Genomic DNA, 27,595 nt, shown 5'->3' with positions numbered 1-27,595 from the left:
CAGTGGCGTTGCAGCCGGAGCAGGCGCTCTGACCTTCTTGGCTGCTGTGCATTGAGTCATTAGGCCACACACCCCTGATATAGCCAATCCTCAATGCACAGCAGCCAAGGTTAGAGCTCCTGCTCTGGCTGCAACGCCACTGAGGATGTTCTCCGCAGCTGAGAACGAAACGTCTGGAAGGAAAACTTTCTCCAGTAGAACACGGCACTTGAGCCCGAAAGATTCTACAAACCCTAATGATGTTACCAGCTGTGAAAACCTGAAATCTTTGATAGTGCAGAAGCTGCGTGCTAGATCTGTGACTCTGTTTAGCGGGAGACTCTCAGCGTTGCTGGCGGCAGTGGCTTTTATCCAGTTTGGTTTTGACACCCCCAGAGAGAGAGAGAGACCAATTTCCCACTAGCCTTATGCCGCTCTCCTCTTCTCTGCGGGGCTTCCGTCCGATTTCCCACTATCTGCCCTGGGGCTGCAACTCACTCCACCTTCTTTGCGCAGCAAACAAGACCCTCTAAAACCCAGTTTCTGTTTACCAGGCAAAAAAGGTGACGCTAGTTGCAGCCCCAGGGCTCTCTCTCTCTCTCTCTCTCGGCTTGGCTTCGCGAACGAAGATTTAAGAAGGGTGCAGTAGTCCACGTCTGCTGCAGGCTCGCTGGTGGCTGACAAGACCAATGCGGGACAGGCAGGTCCGGCCACAGCGGCTGCAGGGAAAAGTCTGATTTAGGGTTGGTCCTGTAGCAGTGCGATTCTTCCTCAGTCTCCTTTTGTCCTCAAGACCAGCTATGCGTGCGTTCTCAAAAGAAGAGACAGCCTGGTGGATGGTGTGCCTCCATGCTTTGCGATCTGAGGCTAGGTCAGACCACTGGTGATGGTTGATGTGACAGGTGCTAAGGGATTTCTTCAGGGAGTCCTTGTACCTCTTCTTTGGTGCCCCTCTATTTCGATGGCCGGTGGAAAGTTCGCCATACAGGGCAATCTTGGGAAGGCGGTGGTTTTCCATCCTAGAAATATGCCCTGCCCAGCGCAGCTGCGTCTTCAACAGCAGTGCCTCGATGCTGGTAACCTCCGCCCGCTTGAGGACTTCAGTGTTGGTCACAAAGTCACTCCAGTGGATGTTGAGGATGGTGCGAAGGCAGCGCTGATGAAAGCGCTCGAGGAGTCGCAGGTGATGACGGTATAAAACCCACGATTCGGAGCCGTAGATGAGGGTTGTCATCACAACCGCTTTGTAAACATTGATCTTTGTGCCTTTTTTCAGATGCTTGTTGCTCCACACTCTTTTGTGCAGTCGGCCAAATGCACGGTTTGCCTTTGCCAGCCTGTTGTCAATCTCCTTGTCGATCTTGGTATCTGAGGAGATGATGCACCCCAGGTAGCTGAACTGCTGGACTGTCTTCAGAACTGATTCACCCACAGTGATGCAGGGAGGGTGATAATCTTCCTGGGGTGCAGGCTGGTGGAGAACTTCTGTCTTCTTCAGACTAACTTCTAGGCCGAATAGCTTGGCAGCCTCTGCAAAGCAGGACGTCATATGCTGCAGAGCTGATACCGAGTGGGAGACGAGTGCAGCATCATCAGCAAACAGTAGCTCTCGGATGAGTTTTTCCATTGTCTTGGGGTGGGCCTTTAGTCGCCTCAGGTTGAACAGGCTGCCATCGGTGCGATAGCGGATGTAGACACCATCGTCATCATCTAGATCTACTGCGGCTCTTTGAAGCATCATGCTAAAGAAGATCGTAAAGAGAGTTGGCGCGAGAACGCAGCCTTGCTTTACACCTGTGCCTATTGGGAAGGGCTCCGAGAGGTCGTTGCAGTGTCTGACTTGGCCTCGCTGGTCTTCATGTAGCTGGATGATCATGCTGAGGAACCTTGGGGGACATCCTAAACGTTCCAAGATTTGCCACAGGCCTTTCCTGCTAACGGTATCGAAAGCTTTGGTAAGGTCGACAAAAGTCACATACAGAGCCTTGTTCTGTTCCCTGCATTTCTCTTGGAGCTGCCTGAGAACAAATACCATGTCGGTGGTGCTCCTGTTAGCTCTGAAGCCGCACTGGCTCTCTGGGAGGAGTTCTTCTGCAATAGTGGGCACCAGTCTGTTCAGGAGTATTCTGGCAAGGATTTTGCCTGCGATGGAGAGCAGGGTTATCCCCCGGTAGTTGGAGCAGTCTGACTTTTCCCCTTTGTTCTTGTATAGGGTGATGATGATTGCATCACGAAAGTCCTGTGGTAATTTGCCTTGTTCCCAGCAGGTGACAAGTACTTTGTGAAGTGAGCTATGTAGTACTGTGCCCCCATGCTTCCAGATCTCTGGTGGAATTCCATCAACTCCTGCTGCCTTGCCACTTTTCAGTTGCTTGATGGCTTTAACAGTCTCTTCTAGGGTGGGGATCTCATCCAACTCTGTTTTCACCGGTTGAAGTGGGGTGAGGTGGATTGCTGAATCTTGAACTACGCGGTTGGCACTGAAGAGAACCTGAAAATACTCCGACCACCGGTTCAGTATGGATGCCTTGTCTGTGAGGAGCACTTGGCCGTCTGCACTATGCAAGGGACTCTGAGCCTGATATGATGGACCATAAACTGCCTTCAGGGCTTCGTAGAACCCTCTTAAATCACCAGTGTCTGCACACAGCTGGGTTCTCTCTGCAAGCTTGGTCCACCACTCGTTCTGAATGTCTCGAAGCTTGCGCTGGAGGTTGCTACATGCAGCGCGAAAGGTTGCTTTTTTCCCAGGACAGGAGGGCTGAGCAAGATGTGCTTGGTAGACAGATCTCTTTTTTGCCAGTAATTCTTGGATCTCTTGATTGTTCTCATCAAACCAGTCCTTGTTCTTCCTTGTGGAGAACCCGAGGACTTCTTCAGAAATCTGCAGGACGGTGGTTTTTAGGTGTTCCCAGAGTGCTTCTGGAGAAGGGTCTGTGGGGCAACTGAGGTCCTCAATTCTTGACTGGAGTTTTGCCTGGAAGGCAGCTTTAACTTCGGCTGACTGGAGGCTGCCAAGCTGAAACTTCCTCTGAGGGATACCTCCTCTCCTGGGTGTGGGTTTAAAGTGAAGACGGAGATTGCAGCGTACAAGTCGATGATCCGTATGACATTCTGCGCTGGGCATTACTCGGGTGTGTAAGACATCTCGAAGGTCTCTCTGGCGCACCAGAATGTAGTCGATAAGGTGCCAATGCTTGGACCGTGGGTGCATCCAGGTTGTCTTCAGACTGTTCTTCTGCTGGAAGATAGTGTTGGTGATGGTGAGCTGGTGCTCCATGCAGAATTCTAGCAGGAGGCGCCCGTTGTCATTGCAGTTGCCAATGCCGTGTTTGCCAAGTACTCCTTTCCAGGCTTCCGAGTCTTTACCTACTCTGGCATTGAAGTCGCCAAGGATGATCACCTTGTCCTCTGTAGGGGTCTTCCGTACGAGGTTGCGTAGATCAGCATAGAACTTGTTCTTTTCTGCAGGATCTGCTTGAAGGGTTGGGGCATACACACTGAAGAGTGTTGCATGCTGCTTGTTTTGAAGTGGGAGGCGCATGGACATGATGCGATCTGAGTGACCTGTTGGCAGGTTTTCGAGTTTGGAGGCAATGGAGTTCCTGACCATGAAGCCAACGCCAGAAAGGCGGCTCTCAGCCTTTGACTTACCCGACCAGTAGAGGGTATAGCCAGCACCGTGTTCTTGAAGACTACCTTCCTCAGGGAAACGGACCTCACTGAGAGCTGCTATGTCGATATTCAACCTGAGAAGTTCGTGGGCAACTAGAGCAGAGCGTCGTTCAGGGCGACCACTGCCTACTGTGTCAAGCATGGTTCTGATGTTCCAACACGCAAGCTTTAGTCTTTGCACACTTTGTGAGGCAGGTGCATGCCTTTTCTTTGTTGTTATTTTTCGACCGCAAGTAAGGATGCCCGTTGACCGCGGCTAGCCAACTGGGGTGGGGGAGACGAGCTTTGTTTAGGCCACCTTTTCTAGGCCCCTCTCCGTGTGGAGCAAGCAGTGCTGTCCCTAGATAAGGCTGCTTGGTCGTCCAGGGTGCTGCCGAAAAATGCTTTCGTCTCCGGGTTAGCATCAGGCGACCAATACCCTGAACCGCCTACATGCAGGATCGGGACTGCGGCTTCCAGTGGCACCTTCCACCTGCCGTTTCGCCCCTTGCCCATCGCTGCAGGACTTGATGCGTTGTGGATTGTGTATGTGGATATGCCCTTCAGGCCCGCGCAGAGGAATTTTTTAGGTGAAGCGCAGTGTGCGCGGTACTGGCTCCACCCTTTCACCTGGGGGTCATCTGCCATGGCCCAGTAAGCCGGGACGCCGGCAGCGAGTCCTCCAGGTGGTAGGTGTTACATTAACGAGCTCTATCTGCCCGGGTTTGATGTTAGAGTTTTCCTTCTCTTAGACTGGCGAGGTTGGTGGGCCCAGCCTGCCCATCCGGTTATACCGCCGGACAATTCGGTCGCACCATGACGTAGCAAACTCTGTGAAAACGGGGGGGACCAGCGAGAAGGTGTTGCTACGGATGCAGTAATGCAGGAGAGGCCATTGCAGTGACCATCTGTCAGGCATAGCCAGACAGTGACCACGCGGCGTTCACTACACCGGGAGAGGAGAGGCTATGTATTGCGCATACACTTTCCCTGGGGGGGGGTAGGATTCCCAGAGGGAGCCCACCCCCCACCCCCCACAGCCCCGGGGCAGATAGTATGAAATCTGACGGAAGCCCCGCATAGAAGACGAGCGTGAGAGCGGCATAAGGCGAGTGGGAAATCGGTCAGAGAGAGAGGGGGTGAGTGGGAGAAGGAGTAGTATCCCTGAGTGGGGACTTGGGATGGCCATGGCTTTTCCCAGCCTCCCAGGGACCAACTCAAAGGAGAAGGAGGGGGGTCTACATCTGATCCCTCACATCAACTCTTCTAGTTTGGGGTATTTTCTTTCCTCTTTTTTGAACCCCCCCCCCCCCCAAAAAAAAGCAATTTGGGTCATTGTATAGATTTCAGTATGAGGAAATTGGTTCTGTAATATGCAGCTATTCAAGCAGATAACAGAATGGAGGTATAGATGAGTGGTAGAGCTCTCCTCTGAAGCCACCAGCGCAGCTGGGCACACTGTTAGATCAGAAGGAAACTGGTTCTTATTTTCTTGGCTGCTTTTAGTCCTTCTTGGCTTTGTAAAAGTAGTTTTCAGGGTAGGTTGGCGAGGAACAGGGCTCATCCTCTCTTCCCCATGTTGGAGACCCCGGAGAGAGTCTATCTGTACGTGGCCTCTTTGTTGGTCAGGTGGTAGACCGAGGCACAGAAACCAGCATGGGTAAGTTTGGTGAAGCAGTTAGAATGCCAGACTCGGCCACCATTCAGCTCACAGAAAGAAACTTTTATCCTGTTGCTCTTTCTCAGCCTTAGTCTATTCCATGCAGTAGTTATGAGGATAAAATGAAGGAGAGAGAAACCGCATGTGCCAGTTTGAGGTTCTTGTAGGAAAGGTGGAATAAAAACGTAGACAGGAAAGGACAACGCAATTAGATTTTTACAGGAGGGGACCTGCAACAAAACATTGCATAATGTGTTGTGGCTTGGTTTAACTTGTAATTGCGATGTAGGTTTTGTAGTCACTAAATGGCATTCATTCACTCACCATCTCTGTTCTCTTCCCACCTCCTCTCCCACTTTTGGCACTCCACTACCCCTTCAACTTTTCCATTCCCCTTCCTTTGCTTCCTTCCCCCTTTTTAACAAATGTCTTTCTCTTTCTTCTTCCCTCCCCTTATCTGTCAGTGTTCCTTTGCTCTATATCTTCTCCTTACCTCCTCTGACAAATGTTCTTCCGATTTGCTAATTTTTTTTTTATTTTTTTATTTTATTGTGTCTCAAATATTTCCAATTCTCTTATGACACCATTTTTACCCCTATTTATATCCCTCCCCCCCACCAAGTGACCATACTAAAGTTACAATTAAATTTTTAACCATGAGCACACTTTTCCCAATTTTTCAAATATAGCTTTGTTGGCTTCCCCCTTAAATACCCATGAGAAGTATATATCCCATTTCTCTTTTATCTCTTCAATTTTTCTATCCCATATCTTATCTTGTTTTAAACATTCTAATATGTCTGATTGTATATATTCATACAAATAATTGTTCCATCTTTCCAGGGTCCATTTTAAGCTCTCCTTCCAACCATATGCTATCACTGCATGTGCTGCTAATATCATTGCTTTGAAAATGCTCTGGTTTTGTTTCTCAATGTTATTGTTTTCCAGTACCCCCATAAATAACAACTCCCCATCTATATCAATATTAAACTTACATGCCTCCACTATTTTTCCCCGAATTTTCCCCCAAAACTCTATAACCTTGGGGCACTCCCACCATAAGTGGGAGTACCACCCTTCTTTTGCATTACAGTGCCAACAATTTGGTTTCATCCCTTTAATCATATATGCCAATTGAGCCGGCGTCCTATACCATTTCAAGATTATCTTCCTTTCAAGTTCTCTATATTTCTCTATCTTAATTTTCTTCAAATTCATCATTAACTTATTCACCTCCTCATCAGTTATTTGTTTTTCTTTATTCCATTTGTTCTTTAAGGTTCTATACATGAACTCCTTATCTTTTACCAATTCAAGGTAAATAATCCCTGACAGTCCTTTCTTCCTTTCATCCACATATAGTGCCTTTTCTATAAAATTGTCATCTCTTTTAATAGCATCTTTATACTTTTCTTGTCGGATTGTTTGATATAATCCCATTAGATTCAACCAATATTGTTTCCCTATCTTACAGTTCAACTCCTGAAGTGGTAATAAGGCCCCTTGGCTATTGTACAAATCCTTGACTCTTATTATGTCTTCCCTTTGCAGCTCTTCATAGAATTTTGGGTTCATCTCTTTTTCCCAGATATCCTTAAGTGGGGTCCATTTCGAGGTTAAAGGCATTAAGATCTTTTTCCACCTCTTCCACACAATTAAAGCTATTTTTCTTGGACCTTCGGTTTGTATCATTACCTTTTTTATCTCTCTCGTATAAATTCCACTACTACCTGCTCCCTTATTGACTGCAGATTCAAGTCTTACCCATTTATCCCCTTTCCTCCATTCTAACTCCATCAATGCTTTCAACTGAACTGCATCATAATAAGCTTGTAAATATGGAACTCCCCATCCTAATTCATCTTGGGGCATATATATCAACTTTTTTTGTATTCTTGCTTTTTTCCGACCAAAGACCCAATTTTTAATATGTTCATCCCATTTCCTTATCGTTTCCTGATCTAATCTTATAGGAAGTACTTGAAATAAATATAGCAGCTTTGGGAGTATAAACATTTTTATTGCTCTAATTTTCCCTAAGATACTCAGATTTTTGTTCTTCCATTCCTTCAATTTCTTTAAAATCTTTAACCACACCTTATTATAATTCATTTTTTGTAGCCTCTCTATATTTTTATTAAGATAAACTCCTAAATATTTAATTTTGCTAACTCCTGATTTCATCCCCGTTAAGGCTAATATTGCCTTCTTGGTTTCCCCACCTACATTAATAAACATTATTTCTGATTTCTTAATGTTTATTCCAAGTCCCGAACATAACTTAAAATCTTCTAAAATAACTAACAATTCTCGTATTGCCTGCAGTGGATTACTTATTGTCAACAAAATATCATCCGCAAAAAGGTTTAATTTCAATTCTTCCTTACCTATTTGAAATCCCTGAATTCTACCACTATTTCGTATCCTATCTGCTAGTGGTTCAATTGCTAATGCAAATAACAGAGGAGATAATGGGCAACCTTGCTTTACTCCTCTCTGTATCGAAATTTCTCTAGAGTGCCCATCATTTATTCTAATTACTGCTTTGCCCCCCCTATAGATTTCCCTTACAACATTTAAAAAGGGCCCATCAAAACCAAAGTTTTCCAATACCTGCATTAAATAATTGTGATTTACCGTATCAAACGCCTTATACACATCTAATTTTAACAAGGCCAAAGTTTTCTTATCCTTACAGAACAAAACATTCAATATATTTCTCAATGGATCTGCAATAAATCTACCTCTAACAAAACCATATTGATCTTCCTTAATCAAGTTTGGTAAATATTTTTCTAGTCTATTAGCTAGAATTTTTGTAAATATTTTATAGTCTTGATTCATCAGGCTAATTGGCCTATATGAATTTATTTCTAGGGGATCCTTCTGAGGCTTCAAAATTGGTAAAATTTCAGCTTTTTTCCATGAATCTGGTATTTTCCCCCCTTTTAAAATATAATTAAATAAACTTTGCATTTCTGGTATTATTAACTCTGCCATTTCTTTATAATATTCTGCCGTAAAACCATCCAAACCAGGGGATTTCCTATTTTTTAACCTTTTTAATACCTCTATTATTTCCTGTCGGGTAATTTCTTTATTCAGGCTCTCTCTCTGTTCTATCGTTAATTTATTATCTAGTTGTTCCTCGAATCTTTGGTTTTCTCCCGAATTGAATAGTTGTTGATAAAATGTAGCAAATTCCTCTCTTATCCGAGCATTTTTAAAAAATTGTTTATCCCCATTTCCCTTAATACATCCAATTTTTTGTTTTTCCTTCTTCATCTTTAAATAATTCGCCATTCTTCTCATTGTATTTATATTAATTCTATGGTACTCATTCTTAACTAATATATCCTTTTTCCACATAGATAATGAATCCAAGTTCTCTAAATCTTTTTTAAGTTTTTTGAATAATTCATATGACTGCCTATTATAATTTCCCTGTAGGTCTTTCTGTATTCGTTTAATCTCATTTACTATCCTACTTCTTTCCTTATTATTTTCCTTTCTAATTTTAATTTCCTTAGCTATATAAGCTCCTCTTATAACTGCCTTAGCCGCATCCCAAACTACTCCTTCTGTGGCTGAATTCCTATTTTCTCTAAAATAGCATTCTATATCCCTTCTTAAGTCCATCCGATCTTTTCCTGTCAAGGGCAGATATGCCTTATATTTCCAAGTAAACTCTTTTCTCTCTTCACTTATTCTAAATTGCACCCTTAAAGGAGCGTGGTCCGAAATCCATAATGGCTCAGTTACTGCCTTCATCACCTCTAACTCATTTGATTCCTTTACTAAAATATAATCTATATATGAAAAAGTCTTAAATCTATTAGAGAAATATGTAGGTTGAGAATTGTTCCCTTCATATGTGAACACATCTTTCAATTTCCATTTCTTAAATTTCAAGGTTTTACTTTTCTTAAAATCATAATTCATATCCCCTGCCACTACCACATCCCCTTCATAAAAGTTCTGCAATTTCTGGAATACCTTATTTAAGAAGCTTACCTGACCCATATTTGGGGCATAGATAGATGCTATTGTAAACTTCCTACTATTCAACTTAAATTTCAAAAAAACAAATCTTCCCTCTAAATCAGATATTTGATCCAGTACTTCTAACTTCAAGCTAGAATGTGTAAGTATCGCTACCCCTCTTGCCTTCCTAGTTCCTCTTGCTTCCACCCTTGTTTCCCATAGTGTAGAGTTTAGTAGGGGTTTTTTATCTTTTTTACCTTTATGGGTCTCCTGGAGACACACTATATCTATTCCCTGTTTTTTTAGCATATTTTTCAATCTATACCTTTTTAAATCTGAAGCCAACCCATTTATATTTAAAGATAATATTTTAATTGTCTCAACCATTTTCCTTTGTAAATTTCATACATATGTGCTCATTTCTATCCTCTCTTACTTTGATGGTCACTACCTTCCCCCTTCCCCCTCCCCGAAGAAGAACCCTCAAAGGGTATACAGGTGGCATAACCTCCTGACCTCTTCGTTGCTAAGTTGGGGTCCACGTTCCTTTCCCTTCCTCCCTATCTAATTAATATAACTCATTTCAATATTTCTCTATAAGCCATCTTATTCCAAAAAATAAAGTAAATTCCAAAATTTAAAGTAAATTGAAAGCAATATTAAGTTTCCTTGGAGACTCTCATTACTAAGAGCCCCCAGTGTCTTTTCTCAAACGCTTTGGCTTGCTTTGCAATGTCTGACTCGGCTCTCCTTCTTCTTCACTGCTACTTGAAGTGTTCTCACAAGGTTCCTGTTGCTCATCTTCTTGCTCCTCCACATTTCCTAGTTCTAACGGCCTCATGTTAATTCCCAATCTCTCCAACATTTTTCTTGCCTCTTCTGAATTTTTAGCTCGCAGCAGCTTGCCTTCTTTAAAAACCAAAATCACTGCCGGGTGGCCCCATGAAAATAATTATTTTCCGATTTGCTAATTTCACTATTTTACCATTGGACTCTAACTTTGTACCACTTACCACCTCCCCCCAATGTAAGTTTTCAGATTTTTCTGCAAACCTGGGAGTGCCCCAAGCGTGCAGGAAAATCTCTGTGCCCCCTTTGCAGAAATAAGTATCCACACATAGGGGGCATATTGAGAAATAGTTATATAATTTATTTTATTGCATTTATGAATTGTCTAATACCCACAGTTGTAGGTGATGTACAGAGATGCAAGAATGTGCTCTTGTAGTTTCTCCATTTCCCTTACTATAGGACTTCTGTCCTCTCTTGTACCACCTCTCTTGGGATTGTAATCCATTTGGAACAATGATAAATTCAAAGCATTTTGTGGAACAATCTAGCAAAATGGGTGATTAACATATGGAATTTAGTGTCACAGGAGGTGGTGGCAGCTACAAGAAGAAGAAGATATTGGATTTATATCCCGCCCTCCACTCCGAAGAGTCTCAGAGCGGCTCACAATCTCCTTTACCTTCCTCCCCCACAACAGACACCCTGTGAGGTGGGTGGGGCTGGAGAGGGCTCTCACAGCAGCTGCCCTTTCAAGGACAACCTCTGCCAGGGCTATGGCTGACCCAAGGCCATGCTAGCAGGTGCAAGTGGAGGAGTGGGGAATCAAACCCGGTTCTCCCAGATAAGAGTCCACACACTTAACCACTACACCAAACTGGCTCTCCATACAAGCATAGACAGCTTCAAGAGAGAATTGGATAACCATATGGAGCAGAGGTCCATCAGTGGGTATTAGCCACAAGGTATAGTTGGAACTCTTTGTCTGAGGCAAGTGATGCTTTGTATTCTTGGTACTTGTGGGGGGGGGGCAACAGTGGGAGGGCTTGTAGTGTCCTGGCCCCACTGATGGCACCTGTTTTTTTTGGCCAGAGTGTTGGACTGGATGGGCCATTGGCCTAATCCAACATGGCTTCTCTTATGTTCTTAAGTTGTGACATGTGAATGCAGACAGCCCAACAAACTTTTATTTTATATTTTAAGCAGCATTGCAAACTGGGGATTTAGGATGGTCTCCTGACCATTACCTGTGCTAATTATTGTTTCATTATGAGGTCTGCATTCACAGCCTGTAGCTTGCAGCTGCTTGGCTGCAGTAACCACGGTATCGGGAATTCGCTCTCCATAGTGGAAGAAAGAAGCAGGCGGCCCACAAGTTTGTGCACAAACCGGGATTTGTTGCTTGCATCTGGAAAACCATACTGAACTTGATGTGTCAGCCATGTTTGTCACATCGTCTATATCCAATCTCAGGATTTTGTGGAGCCTCCAGAACTAGTGTCTCCTTTTGCTGTGCCAATGAAATTAAAAAGGACAGGTGGGCAGCTGCACTGGGAGCAGAGGGAGGGGAGAGGGCAGAGATTCTCCACGTCCTGTCGATGAAGTAGTGCGATGAGTGACGCTCTTTCAGGCCAATGTCTTATTGTGGGTCTCTAAATCTGCTTCTCTTTTGAAGGCTTCAGACATGGAGCCGTACAGCTCAGCGAATCCTCGCTGCTTTTGTCTGGAACATTTTGAAATACGTTTCTGGAATACTTTGTTTGAGATTTGATTGTGGCCTTATCCCAACAGGAGCACCTCTGGCATTGTGCAAGCCAACCTTGTCGAAAGCTCTACTGAATTTGACTTAAGCTTGTGCCATTTAATCATGTAATGAAAGCTAATCCCCTCCGTCCTGTGTTTTCATTTGCTGCCTTTAAGCCCCATTCACCTGTGTCGGGGCTTATCGTTGTTGCAAAAACATATTTTTTTCCATTCACCCATTGCTTTTGAGGAGTTTTCTTTGGTTAAAGCACTTGAACCCCAAAGCTACTTGAAGATGTCTTGCATGTCTTTAAAAGGCGAGGAATGTGATTTCCATCGTGGTGTTGTGTAAAAACCAGCATTTGAAAAGAACTAAATCCTTCCCTTGCTATAGCCCCGAGAACCCCGTAAGAGGTAATTATATAAGGGACCCTCGGCTTTGAAGAGAAGGCTGCCGCAGAAGATGGAGCTGGGCAAAAGATTCAAAGGGCCTCTTTATGCAAAGCCTGACCAGTTTGGGGGGGGGGGGGGCGGCATTATCTCCCATTACTGCCAACTTTGATTGGCAGCATCTTCTCGGGAGATGACTTTGTCTGAGTCCTTAGATCAGGCAATCCAGCACTATTTGTTGCAAGATAACGTCTTGTGAGTTATGAGAGAGGAAGAAAAATTAAACAATTTTAAAACTTCTGTAAAACCCACCCACTACAGAGGCTGCCCACTGTTACATATGAACATATGAAGCTGCCATCTATGGAATCAGACCCTCGGTCCATCAAAGTCAGTATTGTCTACTCAGACTGGCAGCAGCTCTCCAGAGTCTCCAGCTGAGGTTTTTCACGCCTTCTTGCCTGGACCCTTTTTAGTTGGAGATGTCAGGGATTGAACCTGGGACCTTCTGCTTACCAAGCAGATGCTCTACCACTAAGCCACCGTCCCTCCCCACTGCTTCTCTGTGAGATGGACTCTCAGCTTTGTTTTTTGCCTCCATCCTGTTGGACTCTAGTGGGGATGAATAATTGTGCCCCAGCTGTACATCGGGACTGATTGAAGCGTTTAGTCTCTCCCAGCTTCCTGAAGAGCAGCTACTATTCAGAGCAGAAGACACTGACTTGATAACCTGATGGTCTGATTCAGTAGAAGGCAGCCTCTTGTGTACCTGAGCACTGTGTTCAAAGTCACTGCGGATGTTTGTAGGTGCAGATGTTCGAGGATGGTGCCCCAGAAGCACAGTCTTCTTCCTCTCTATGTGCTTAGCATGTGTACTTTTTGAATGACTGGCAATCATAATTCCTTGTCTAACAGGGATGTTGTTGTTCAGTCGCACAGTCTAGTCCGACTCTTTGTGACCCCATGGACCAAGTCATGCCAGGCCCTCCTGTCTTCCACCATCCTCTGAAGTCTGCTCAAATTTGTGTTAGTTACATCAGTAACGCTGTCCAGCCATCTCATCTTTTGCCGTCCCCTTCTTCTTTTGCCTTCTGTCGTTCCCAGCATCAGGGTCTTCACCAGCGAGTGCTCCCTTCTCATTTGGTGACCAAAGTATTTGAGCTTCAGCTTCAGCATCTGACCTTCCAGGGAACAGTCTGGGTTGATTTCCCTTAGGACTGACTGATTCAATCTTCTTGCAGTCCAAGGGACTCTCAGGAGTCTTCTCCAGCACCACAGCTTGAAAGCATCTGTTCTTCTGGACTCGGCCTTCCTTATGGTCCAATTCTCACAGCCATATGTTACTGTGTCTAACAGGGTAAGGGGCTGTAAACAAGAATTCTCAGCACTGTTCCATGGACGGTATAGGACAGAATCTGCTGGCACATTTTGCAGAAGGAGCTGGCAGAATGGTTCTTTCGCCACCTTCCCCAAGCCACCTTCAGTTGCTCTGAAAACCCTTCTGGAGTGTCAAGTGAAGGCAGTACAGTCCCAGTCCAAGGTGCTGCATTTTGGCCTCTGGCCTCACTCCTGGACACCCATTAACCTCTACAGCAAGCTCTACCCACCAGCGTGGAGGGCAGAATCAGGCAAAATCACCTGATCCCCTCTTCTACTAGCATTTTGCAGGCAGCTTGGGAAAGGGGAAGGCATGGAAGCTCTCTGTCGACCTCTTCTACAAATTTCACCACTGGATATAACTCACAGTCGCTTAGATTCTTTGAAAAAAATACGACCTCTGTTCTTGTCTAAAACCAATAAAGTTTACAGAATAGGTAGGCCTTTCATGTCTATCCTGTCTGATCCTAGTTCCATAGGCTACTGCCAAGATAGATTATAAATGATGTTTTAAAAATGGATTTTGTAACATTTAAATTGATTTTTTAAAGGGTCGCCTGAAATAAATTTTTTCTCTTAAAACTAATGTGGATTAAAATAATACAGTCATATTCCCAAGACTGAATTTGTGACCCTTTTATCAATTTATGAAAAGCTGCTTTTCTTTGTAAAGAGAAAGAGGTGTGTGTGTGTGTGTGGGGGGGGAGAAACGTCTTCCATCAGCTCATAAAACGCAGTAGTAAGAGTTGCCATCCTCCAGGTGGCTGGAGATCTGGGATCAGAACTGATCTCCAGGCAGCAGAGATCCGTTCCCCAGGGGAAAATGAGCTGTATGGCATGATACCCTACTGAAGCCCCTCCCCTCCCCAAACCCCGCCCTCCTCAGGCTGCATCCCCCAAATCTCCAGGTGTTTCCCAGCCTGGCACTGACAACCCTGACACTAGTCGATACTCTAATATGATGGCTTCATGCCAGGGTCAGGCAAGTCACTCGAGTGTCATCCTCTGATCCACACACAGAATTTTTGCTCCTGCATAATGCATGCAAACTATCCAGCGGCCCCCAACCTTTTTGGCACCAGGGACCGGTTTCATGGAAGACAATTCTTCCATGGACCGATGGTGGTGGGGGCAACGCTGAGGTTTTTGCTGCCCCAGGCTGACCCCCCGACCCCACCCCATCCTTGCCCCATGGGAGTCTTTAAATGGAGAGGGGGAGAGACTGGGGTTGTTCCTGCCACCTCCCCACTAGGTGGCCAGGCAGCAGAAGGCCAATCTGCCTCCCTTTCCCATTTAAAGACTCCCCCTGGTAAGCTGATGGGGTGCCAGGCGGGCGGAAGGGGCGGTGGGGCTGCTCTGCCTTGCTCTGAGGCTGCCTCCCTGCTTCGGAGCAAGGCCATCCTGCCTCTTTCGCTCACTTAGGTCCTGAGTGTGTGGGGGAGGTGGGACGCCTCTGCCTCGCTCTGTAGTCCGGTCGCTAGCAGGCCACGGACCGGTACCGATCCATGGACCAGTGGTTGGGGACCCCTGAACTATATGATATGATATGATCATGGCCTATGGCTACAACAATAAAATACTTTGACTTTGACATACAAACTGCCCAATCTTTGCTGTTGACTCAGTACACCCACATATACTGATGCGTACTAAGCACTACGGATATTTGTCTTCAGTTTGTGGAGAACAGGGCTCTACTCAGTAACTACCACCAGGGCTTTTCTTTTTTTTGAGCAGGAACGCACAGGAACACAGTTCCGGCTGGCTTGGCATCAGAGGGTGTGGCCTAATATGCAAATGAGCTCTCGCTGGGCTTTCTCTACAAAAAAGCCCTGTGTGAAACAGTGGTGACATCAGGGGGTGTGGCCTAACATGCAAATTAGTTCCTGCTGGGCTTTTTCTACAAAAAAACCCTTGACTACCACCCATGCTTTTCTTTTTTTTGGTGGGGGGGGGGAGGGTTAGGCAGGGCATTTGTCTGGCAAAGCAAAAAGGGAGACTTGGCCTTCCTAAGACAAACTTCCTAAATCACATTCCTTGAAATGCTGGGAAATGTCATTCAGAACATGTTCCAAGACTTTCAGGCGATGCCAGTGGCTAAGAGGTGCCTTCTTGGGAAGCAGTCCAGTAATCTGCCTTGCCCGGAGTGGTAGGAAATGTGTTGCATTTAGATCTTGCCACGGTCTGCGGTAGCTCACAGGGCTATGGAAACATGCCTCCCTTCATATAGGTCAGACTTGCCAACCACTTAACCACATGAACGCTTGAGCCCCCGGCTAGCTTCTGATTGGGTTTTGACTTTTCCATCTCAAGGAAGCGGTTTTATAGGATAGGCACCTAGGAAGGGTCAGGCTTCGTCTTCAAACCCTTGGCTCCAAATTATAGGCAGCGCTTGACACACATGAATTACGAAGGAAAGCGCAGAGTTCCACCATCTGAAGGGCCCCCTCTTTAAATCTTAAGTGCAGACCACATCCAAAACTTTGGCACAGAACTGTCATTTCTGCTGGTGATTATTTACTTCTCATTTTTCATGCTACTTCAGAATGAAAAATGAGTGTGCAACCAACATGTACCTTACGTGCTGCGTTGTTGGGTTTTTTTTTTAAAAGGCACGCAGGACTAGGCTCCTGTGGTTTTTTGTGGCTTTTTTAATAGCAATTTCGCTTTATTGATCTGGGCCCTTGCCGTGGCAAGAAAACGTTCAGAGCAGCGTTTAAGGCATTCCGCTGCTTTATGGAGAATTATTAAAATCTCAGCAAAGTTCCTAAGTTAGTCGTAGCAGAGAAATCAAACTTTTGACCCTTAAACTGGGATCCTAACTTACAATCCACTTAGAAGCCTGCTCATCTTCATTAACCAATTATTCATCTTGACCGTGCATGATTTATTCTGGTTCTGTTAATCATGGGGAAGGGGGAGGAGATATTTGGGGCACTGAAGACCCCTCTCCCTAACTGGGATCTTATCCAGCTTAACTTTTTGGTTTTTGAGATTTCAAGTAGACCTGTTTGCAGCTAGTGTAACTGTTGCATGATACCCACTTCCCCAAGCTGAGGGAAATTCCAGGTGTGCAACCCAATTTAAAGACAGGGACTTTACTTGCTGAGTTTTATTTTGGTTAAGCCTGTGTGATTGATTGATTGATTGATTGATTCATTCATTCATTTTAAATTTTTACCCCACCCTCCCCGCAAGTGGGCTCAGGGCGGGTTATAAGGCACAGCAATAACAAAATAATTTAGATAATTAAAACCATATTTCTTTTAAAACACAAAATCACAGTCAGGGTGGATTCAGCCTGACAGCGGTGCTCCGTTCGGGCTGGATCCATGTGGCCAGCGTTGTCATTAAGGGGCTTTGGTGCTATCCTGTCTACTGAGCCTCAGCAGTCAGAGCCAAGCGAGGGACACTCAGATAAAAACATCTCCATTTTAGGACTATGGATAAAAGTCTGTCTTGCATGATTTCAGTTGAGCTGGGTGGCAGCGGCATGACAGAACTTACCTATTATGTAGGGTTGCATTCGGTTACAGCTTTTGTTCAGGCCAACATCCCACCCCCTCTATCTTCTTTCCCAGCTTCCCCTTACACCTACTGAACCAACTCTTAACGTTGGATGTAATCTGCAGCAGGGTTGCCAACTTCCAGGTGCTGGCTGGAGATCTCCTGGGATTACAGCTGACCTCCAGGCAGCAGAGATCACTTCTCCTGCAGAAAATGGCTGCTTTGGAGGGTGGCCTCTATGGCATTATACCCCACCGAAACTCCCCCTCCAAATCCTGCTTCTCAGGCTCCACCTCCAAATTGCCAGGTATTTCCTAACCTGGAGGTGGCAGCCCTAGGGAGCATGCAGGGGCGGATTGGCTATTTAACTTACGGGGAAATTTCCAGTGGGCCCTTGGTGGCTAGGAGCAAAGGCAGCGCTGACCCCAGCAACTCTGACCTTCCCTCAGGTGCCTCTTGGCCTGGGTCCCCCATTGCCCTGTTCCGGTTTGGAGGATGGCACAGGGAGTGAACTGCCACCCATGGCTGGTCCCACTGAGCTGCCCCACCTTCAGTGCTCATAGGGCGTTGCCAGTAGACTCTAAGAGATTTTTGCATTCAGTAGAGGCACAGGACCGCTTAAGTGGCTTTGAGCTAATTGGCTGTCAAAAGAATGGCTTGCTCGAAATTAAAATTAAAAATAAGTAAATAATTGTAGAGAATATAAGAGCAACAGGCCATCTAAAAGAGCAGCTTGCTTCTAATAAAAATATCGTAGAGAGCTGTAAGGGCCAGCAAACTCCAGAAGGCTTGTGCATCTGGTTAAAAGAATAAGTTTGGACTGGCTTAAGCTCCAAATATAAATATATGCACTTAAGTGTCATTGAGTGGATGAGAGAACTTGAGGAAGGGCTGCCCTATAGAGGATGGTGTGGAATTGTTTTCTGTGGCCCCAGAAGGTAGGACCAGAACCAGTGAGTTGAAATTAAATCAGAAGACTTTCTGGCTCAACATTAGGAAGAACTTCCTGACCGTTAGAGCGATTCCTCGGTGGAACAGGTTTCCTCGGGAGGTGGTGGGCTCTCCTTCCTTGGAGGTTTTTAAACAGAGGCTAGATGGCCATCTGACAGCAATGAAGATCCTGTGAATTTAGGGGGAAGTGTTTGTGAGTTTTCTGCATTGTGCAGGGGGTTGGACTGGATGACCCTGGAGGTCCCTTCCAACTCTATGATTCTATGTTGCAGAAGAGCATTTACATTGGTTTGTTACAAGAGGCTGGTAACCCTGGAAGAATTTTAGGAAGGATTACTCCTGAAGAAGTCCATTGACGGAATGAGCCTACATCCGGGTGCTCATAGGACTTTTCTTGTAATATTGAAATGTGAGAATGGACCTCTGTTATAATGTGAAGTATAAAAGATAATTTACTAAGGTTTTAAAAAATTATTTTATTAAATATTGTTAGCCAACACATCACAGGAGTTGTTTCTTTCTTTACACCTTCGGTGCTGGCAAAGCAAGCGGCCACTCAGGTTGACTTGTTCTGGAGCTAGATCCAAGTAGTCAGCCGTGTTGGTCTGAAGTAGGAGAACAAAATAGGAGTCAAGTGGCACCTTTAAGACCAACTTAGTTTTATTCAGAACTTAAGTTCTGAATAAAACTAAGTTGGTCTTAAAGGTGCCACTTGACTCCTATTTTGTTCTGGAGATGTTTTCATTTCCCAGCCATTCCTGGCTGTGACCATGTCAAGTTGAGCCACTGAGAGGGGAGATGGTCTTTTGACTCTTTTTTAAAATGCAACACTAATTTGTTTTGGCATGTGCAGGGATTTCCCCCCCCCCCTCCAAGTATTAAGAAACACCAGCTTTGTTTGTGGGCGGCTCTGCTTCACTCCAGCTATGCTGCCAAATTAATTCTGATCTTATAGCTTAATGTTTCAACTGTTTGATTGTTTTATTGCTGGTTTTAATTGTTTTACAATGCTGGAATCTGCCCTGAGCCCACTATGGGAAAGGGCGGACTATAAAATAAATAAATAAATAAATAAAATTAGGAGCATGAGGCTATCTGGTCGGCTGGGATGAGGTAAGGGGAGACCTTTAGTAGTACTGACATAGGCTTCTTATTCCTGACATGGCTGTTAACTGTTCCACATATCTTCTGTCCCCTCCTCATCCATTTCTCCAGGTGCAAGACATTTCCTTCAGCCACGACTGCCGCTGGGTGGTGGTCAGCACTCTCCGGGGCACATCCCATGTCTTCCCCATCAACCCATACGGAGGGCAGCCCTGTGTCCGCACACACATGTCGCCACGGGTGGTGAACCGCATGAGCCGCTTCCAGAAGAGCGCGGGGCTAGAAGAGATTGAACAGGAGCTGACATCCAAACAGGGTGGCCGTTGCAGTCCGGTCCCAGGGCTTTCGAGCAGCCCGTCTGGTTCTCCTCTTCACGGTAAATGCTGGGGCTTTTTTTTGCGGGGGGGGCGGGGGTAGTGGTGGTGGTTTGATATGTGTTATGGAAAGAGTGGCTCCCAAAACAAACCCTTTCTCCTCTTTGTTCTCAGGAAGAGGTTGGCTTGTGTGGATATAACTTTAGAGCCGCAGGGGCATTTTGTTTTCACGCTGCTGAAAGAACAGGCCATTCACCTTAACAATCCAAACTTCTTTCTGTTTATTTATCTGGAGCATTTATAATGCTCCCTTTCCAACTGTGATGTCCAAAGGGGGGTTACAAATTTATAAAAATTATTTTAACACAAATGTTAATTTTAAAATTATAACAAAAAGGTCTTCTTACCGAGTCCAAGCTTCTCTTTTTCATCATCGCAATGCCGACTGGGGGACTTGCAGGGAGGGGAGAAGGAAGCTGGCCAAAGTCCTCCTCCCCAGTCCTCAGAGGGTTTGGTTCCTGTTGTGAATGGCTGCCATCAGCTTTCATTGTCTCCTCCCACCACCACCTCTACCACCACCAGGAATACCTGGAGCTGTAGTCCTCTGATTTCTACCAGGTCACTCACCAGGCCTCCAAAAAGCTAGAAATCCTAATACCCTTCCATGAAACTGTCAGATCTTTTCTCTGCCACGTTAGAAGTAGCCAGCGGTGGGGTGCATAGGGCAGAGCCTCCAATCAGATCTGCAGCACCCCCCGCTCCAATCCCCTCCTTTAAGTCTGAATATCTTCGAGTGGTCATCTGTGCATTCACACTCATGGGATAGTGCGCCTGCGCCGATCCCCGAATCGGTATCTGAAAAGCCCGGGATTTTTTCGCGCGTTACAGGTAAGCAACCTGTCTTTTTGTGGGGTAGCTGAATCGGTTACCTGTTTTTTCCAAGCTCACTTCAAGCGGCTGGTTCTTGCCTGTAAATCCTTTTAGCAATCTGGGGCTTGCCTGCTTCAGGGACCATCTCCTGCTTCAGGTTTGTTCTTTTGATCTGAAGCTGCTTGTTCTGCTGCCTCCCATAATGGTCTCAGTCTGCTCCCGGGGCCATTTCATCCGTGGCCCCAGTTTTGTGGAATGGTTTGGCTATAGCAGTTGGGGGCTGGGGTGGGGGTGACTTGGCGATGGCCTTTAGCAAGGCCTGGAAGGCGTTCTTTTCAGGAGGTCCTTCTGTTAACTTGGCGTTGTTGCATTAGACAGGATGTTTATTGCTAGTGTGGTTTTAAATTGTCGTTTGTTTTAATGTATTTCTTTATTTATTACACTTATATCCCACCCTATCCCATAGTGGGCTCAGGGCAGCTTATAGCACAGATAAAATACAATAAATGTGTGATTAGGAACAGTTAAGTAATGCAATTAAATAAGGCAAGATGGCAGCCAAAAACATACGTTGCTCCAGAGCAGTCCAATACACCAATACATTAGCAGGATAGTAAGCATCTATAGACTTACTTGGGCAGGGGAGGCCAAGATGGTGGAAAGATCTGCTTCCTCAACCAAAGGCCTGGTGGAACAGGCCCTGCAGAACTGTAACAAGTGCCACAGGCCCTTGATTTCAATTTCAAATGTGTCAGTTTTATATCTGATTTTATTGTGCAACGCCTTGGGCTCCCTGGTGGGCATTAGTAGGGGACAGAAGGGCAACTTATAAATAACAAGACTTCTTTTGTGGTCTCTCTGGTGTTGTAGCTAGAGATGTGTGGGGATGTAACATTTTGTCTTGCATGTTTCATTCCCTGGTCCCAAGCGCCAGACTTTCTGCAGGTCCATATAAACACATGAAGCTGCCTCATACTGAATCAGACCCTTGGTCCATCAAGGTCAGTACTGACTACTCAGACCGGGAACGGCTCTCCAGGGTCTTTTATATCACCTACTGCCTCAGCCTTTAAACTGGAGATGCCAGGGATTGAACCTGGGACCTTCTGAATGCCAAGCAGATGGCTCTACCAATGAGCCATGACCCCTCCTCAAAGATCCAGTTCAAAATCAAAAAGAGCAACTAAAATGATGAAGGGGATAGAACACTTTCCCTATGAAGAAAAGGTTAAAGAGGTTAGGGCTCTTTAGCTTGGAGAAATGACAGCTAAGGGGTAACAAAAAGAAGTACTTTTTCTACCTTTCTCACAATACAAGAACTCATGGGCACTCAAAGAAATCGATGGGTAGTAGGTTTAGAACAGATAAAAAGAAGTACTTCTTCACCCAAAGAGTAATTAACACATGGAATTCACTGCCGCAGGAAGCAGTGGCAGCTACAAGCATAGACAGCTTTAAGAGGGGATTGGATAAACATATGGCATAGAAGTCTATCAGGGGGTATAGATGGAAAAAGCCACAAGGTATAGATGGAACACTCTCTGGGGCAGTGATGCTCTGTCTTCTTGGTGCTTGGGAGGTGCAACAGTGGAAGGGCTTCTGGAGTTCTGACTCCACTGGTGGACCTCCTGATGGCACCTGGATTTTGGCCACTGTGTGACACAGTGTGTTGGACTGGATGGGCCATTGGCCTGATCCAGCACAGCTTCTCTTATGTTCTTCAGATACAGGTCTCAGTGCATCACTGTTCTCAGTGCCCTTCTCCCATTGCTGGCAGCTGTCCGAATGATAGATTTCCTCTGCTCTTGTACAGCTCCCTTTCCTTTTAACTGAGAGACTTTTCCTGGTGGATTTATGGCTTTAGCTACCTGCTTATGGCTATTTCAGTGCTCACCATTTCCCTTTCAAAGAAGCGGCAGCTTTCAGGCTTTAAAAGATTGGGTTTTATTTTACAGGCCTCCCAAGGTCAGCAGTCTGGTCTCCATTTAAAGGTGGGTTGTCCAACAATCAAATTGCTGGTTGGTCAAGAGGAGCTGGAGAGCACATCTGGAGGTCCTGATGAAAAAAATACTTTCTGTTTTATGGGGAATCATGAAAGCAGACAAAGATCAGCTCAGAGGCAAAGATGGGCTTATGATTGTTGGTTTGGTTTTCACTGCTTGATGAGCTGCCGCCAGGGCCGCCCTGCCACTAGACAAACTAGGCAATTGCCTAGGGCGCAGGCCTTCTGGGGTGCTGAATGTGACTTGGTGACATTGCCAGCGTAGGGTGTGTGCGTGCCAGAAGCTAGCGTTGCCTAGGGTGTCAGGCAGTCTAGGGCCGGCCCCAGCTGCTGCTTTGGGATGGGATGGCATTGCTGCATAGCCGGCCTTGGTCTGGTGCGGTGACGCCCTCAGAGATGTATGTTGCTGTGTGCAGAGAGGGGCATTCCAAGGAGGCTCACGGTGCTGCAAAAGTTCTATTGAGCTCTGCTTTTGAGCTCACTGAGATCTTGGCACCTGAAGAGTCAGCAGCCCTGCCTCTGACCTCTTTGATGCTGCCACCACCCCTTTCCCATCTGAGAGTGAAGTAGCCGGTTGTCTAAGCCAGTCTGCTCAGCTGCTGGATGGTTTCATTCCCAAGAAGCAGCGCAAGTCGGTACCTGACTGCAGGGCTCTGTCTTTTGCTGTTGACTAGTCTGCCCTAACGTTGCCTACTGAGCCAGTTTGGTGTAGTGGTTAAGTGTGCGGACTCTTATCTGGGAGAACCGAGTTTGTTTCCCCACTCCTCCGCTTGCAGCTGCTGGAATGGCCTTGGGTCAGCCATAGCTCTCACAAGAGTTGTTCTTGAAAGGGCAGCTGCTGTGAGAGTCCTCTCAGCCCCACCCACCTCACAGGGTGTCTGTTGTGGGGGAAGAAGATATAGGAGATTGTAAGCAGCTCTGAGTCTCTGATTCAGAGAGAAGGCCGGGGTATAAATCTGCACTCTTCTTCTTCTTCCTTCCTTCTGAGCTGGCCATCACTAGCAAGACAGGCCTAAGGTAGAAGTGATCTAGTTTGCCAGCTCTGCTTCTCTGACAGAGAATGTGGGAGGAGCAGTTGGGAGCTGCAGAGCACCCGTGGCTGCGGTATTGGATTTGCCTCAGATGCTGCAGTCACAGACGCTACAGTGTGCACTCTTGGTCCTCTGAGCCTTGGGGCTCTGAAATGCACTTCTGACGCTGGTGATTTGGCACGGCAACACCCTGTGAGTTTTGGTTTTGCAACACCCTCCTAAAATAGAATTAAAGACCTAAAATGATATGTAGTGCAAACAAAATAATTTTTTTTAAACAACATATTCAATTCAAGTGAGAACATGAATGTTTTCCTAACAATTGCATATGCCAACGTAAAATTTCAATTTGTGGAACAAAACTTTCTGACCATCCCCTTCCCACTACTTTATTGGATAAATGTAAAATAGTAATAATAATTTGCCTTGGAAGCACAGGAGCCTTTTTTCACAGCATCCCTGATTCTCCACATTTCCCACTTAAGGGGAAATGCTGTTCAAACAAATTACAAAGACGATGTTACTCCAATGGTAACAAGAGAAAGAATTTTTACTTACAAAAGTAGGAGCACGTCTTACCTGACATATTTATGCGTATATAACTTACCGTGAACAGATTAACTCCCCCAAGTTTAACTTGGTACAGCTGCAACCCCAGGTAAGAGAGAGAAGAAGAGAGGTCCCATATAAGGTGAAACAGAAGGCAAGCAAAGGGGTTCAACAGCTAACCATTGGGGAGGAGGGACTGCCAAGTGTACCCGAGTGAGAGAATTCTCTTAACCCTTTCCCTCCCAAATTCTCTTGCATACAGAGTTACAATATCTAATATACTTTGCTCCCCAAAATTCAGTTCTGGGGAGTTAGCCACAGTGGACAGGCTTCTTAGGATCCAAAGGAATGCATCACACTTTTCAAAATTACCTCCCCCCCACCCCACAAGAGCATCGCCAGATATATTTTGATTTACATAAAGTAACATGAATCTTTGTTTTAAGAACTTTTTGACAAGTTCATGACACCTCTTGAGATAACTGGAGTGTCTCAAGGTGACGTTTTACAGCCCAGCTCAGCTTGATGCTGCATCTGCTTTGAAGCCAAAGAAGTTAAAGTCAGCGCTCAGACAGTCCAGATGCTTTGGCAGTCAGAGCTGAATTGGTGACCTGCAGGGTGTGAGCAAATTGACAATGTTCAGTTTATTTTGCTTGCTGAATCCTGAAATCTCAACTAGCTGCATACTCTCAAGGCTGTTCTGCTCAAGAGCAGTTCTGGGAGAGCTCTCTCAGCCCCACCTACCTCCCAGGGTGTCTGTTGTGGGGAGGGGAAAGGAAAGGAGATTTGTAAGCTGCTCTGAAGCTCCTTTGGGTACCGAAGGGCAGGGTATAAGTCCAATCTCCTCCTCCTCCTCCTGCTGGTCTTTCTGGAGTGGAACAAGGCGGATGTGGGGCACCACACATTACATTACACACGTCATTCAGCCATTTCTTTGACATCTGAGATTTCATCATCATCATTATTTTTATACCCTGCTTTTCTCTATCTTAAGGAGTCTCAAAGTAGCTTACAATCAGCTTCTCCCCCACAAAAGGCCCCTTGTGAGGGATGCGGGGCTGAGAGGGATCTGAGAGAAGGGTGACTGGCCCAAGGTTGCCCAGCAGGTTTCCTGTGGAGGAGGAGGAGGGGGGAATCAGGCCTGGGTCTCCAGAGTAGAGTCTGCCCTTCTTAATAATGATAATAATAATAATACATTTTTATTTATACCCCGCCCTCCCCGCCGAAGCAGGCTCAAGGCGGCTTACAGGAGATGGTGGGTCGCACCATGATGTAACAATAAATGCAACATAACCATTAAAACACATTTCTTAAACCAGCAATTAGATTAAAATTTAAAATTTAAATTACAGTATAAATTAATGTTTATTTAACTTTAGCCCACTCTTCGCTGGATTTAACTTTAGCCCACTCAGCCTAAGCCAGCCCGCCACGGCTTTCAATGCCTGGTCCAAATTTACAGGGACATTGTCAGGCCGGCCATCCATCAATAGATAGAGCTGGGTGTCATCAGCGTACTGGTGACAACCCAGCCCATACCTCCGGGCAATCTGGGCAAGGGGGCACATGTAGATGTTGAATAACATCGGGGAGAGAACCGCTCCCTGAGGCACTCCACAGTTAAGTGGGTGTCTCTGGGATAATTCTCCCCCAATCGCCACCCTTTGTCCCCGACCTTCAAGGAAAGAGGAAAGCCACTGCAAGGCTAACCCCTGAATCCCTGCAAGGCTAACCCCAGTATGCTACTACACCACCTGGCTCAGTCAGATGCTGCTCGCAAGCATGTCTTTGCACTAAAAGATTCCAACATGCACCCATAAGGAATAGGAATTACTTGGTTTAAAATGTGAAAGCTGAGTATCTTCATTGCAAATTTTTATTAAGTTTGGGTATAAAAAGGGAGAATAATGCGGGGATCTTCTTCGTGGTCTCTGTGCATCACACTTGTGGGAGTAGGCGCCAGCGCCGACCTCGATCGGTAAACTTCAAAGCTGTGGATTTCCGCGCCCCCGACCCAGTGCGCATGCCCAGAAGCCCCACCGCGCATGCTCACTGGGACGGGCGCGGACATCCCGCCAGTTCTCTTCTGACCGCCGCGCTGATCGGTTGATCTATCTGCCACGGTCGGTGAACTTTTTCTCTATCCATTCGGATTTGCTAGCTTAGTTGTATATAGTTAGTTAGTTTAGTTTTAGATAGTGTAGATAGCTTAGTTTTCGTCTTGTTTGGGAGAGCGGGGTTTTCCCTTTTTTGTTTTCCCGCCCTTCGGGGTAGGGGCCCCCTCTCCCCTTCTACGTTCTTCCCGCCTTTCCTTCCTCGCATGGAAAGAAAGTGGGGATTTTTCCGCCGCTGCTCCAAGTGTGGGAACAAAATTGCCCCACCTGACGGACACTCTTTGTGCTTACTGTGCCTGGGGGAACGACACAGGCCCGATTCCTGCTCGCACTGTGCCAAGTTTTCCAAACAGACGCGGAGGAATAGAGCGGCTAGACTTGCGGCGGCCCTGATGGAGCGAGCACTGTCTCCCCGAACCGAGCAGGCCGAGTCCGCGGCTGGTCAGGCGGACCAGTCTACATCGACTCCGGTCGATACCGGGCGGCCCATCGATACCGACCGACCCCGAAAGCGTTCGGGCTCGGTAGCCGCCTCGGAGTCCTCGGTGCCGATCAAAAGGCCCAAGGAGGACAAAGGGATGCCCGTCGAGAAAAAGAAACACAAGAAGTCGGAGAAGTCAAAGCGTGCAGCGACGACTCACTCCGCACCGGCATCCCCGGCCGATCCGACAGCACCAATCGTCCCGCCACTGAAACTCTTCGCCTCGCCCGTCCGACAATCGACTTCGCAGCTGGCATCGATGTCGACTCAACTCGTCATCTCCGATTCCGATTCGGAGATTGAGTCGGCCCAACGCGTCGGTACCGGAAGTAGCCCTATCGAAAAATCGACTTCTCAGTCCCGAAGCCCACACCGTCGGGACCGATCTTCCAGCAGCCACTCCCCTCGCTGCCGAGAGGAGGACCGCTCGCCACGATATCAGGCAGCCCAGATCCCCTGGGACCAGAGGCAGTGGCAATACCTGTACGGGGCGTACCCGGTGCAGCCTCCCTTCCCATGGCTTCAGCAACGCCAGAAGGACTGGGATCAAGCCTCTGAGACCTCCTACCGATCCCGGACGTCCCACAGGACGCAGCGAAATGCACCGTCGGCGTCGGTCTCGAAGCCTCCCGAGCGGGACCCACCGGTCCAGAAGGACCCCAAGCAGCGCTCCCCATCGATGAAGGAATCTACCCCGGTCGCTCCAGAGCCTCCTACCCGGCACCGATCCGAACTCTATGATTCCCCTGATGCTTCTTCCAGGTCTCTGGATGACTCATCGCCCGAAAGAGAGACCTCCAGCGGTGAACCCTCACCTCCTGTAAAGACGTCCGAGGAGCAGCCAATCTCACCTTCCGAGGACCTCAAATCCTACGGTGATCTCATCAAGAGAATGGCTCAAACCCTCTCTCTCACCACTGTGCAGCCTCAGCCCACGGTGACGGACACGGTTTTTGACATAGTGCAACAGGATACCTCCACAGCTATTGCCTTACCGCTTACAACCGTCATGCTACAGACAGCCAAGGCCTCCTGGGACAAGCCTGCCTCCACGCCTGTCTCCTCTCGCAGGCTGGATCACATGTATAGGATA

The 27,595-nt window shown here is 46.5% G+C and overlaps 1 protein-coding gene across 5 annotated transcripts in view; it reads left to right on the top strand.

The window, feature by feature from the left end:
* BCAS3 (BCAS3 microtubule associated cell migration factor) overlaps nucleotides 1-27,595 on the top strand; it is an 831,824-nt gene that overhangs the window by 236,122 nt on the left and 568,107 nt on the right. For all 5 annotated transcript variants that reach the window (XM_060259085.1, XM_060259086.1, XM_060259088.1 and 2 more), the window contains exon 14: nucleotides 19,253-19,517. In XM_060259085.1, coding sequence (XP_060115068.1) covers nucleotides 19,253-19,517 — 265 coding nt within the window. The remainder of the gene's footprint in view (nucleotides 1-19,252; nucleotides 19,518-27,595) is intronic.

This window comes from Heteronotia binoei, chromosome 18 (assembly GCF_032191835.1).
Source record: "Heteronotia binoei isolate CCM8104 ecotype False Entrance Well chromosome 18, APGP_CSIRO_Hbin_v1, whole genome shotgun sequence".
In the NCBI taxonomy this organism is placed as follows: domain Eukaryota; kingdom Metazoa; phylum Chordata; class Lepidosauria; order Squamata; family Gekkonidae; genus Heteronotia; species Heteronotia binoei.
Note: the sequence above shows the minus strand (reverse complement) of the source record. Positions and strands in the feature narration are given on the sequence as shown.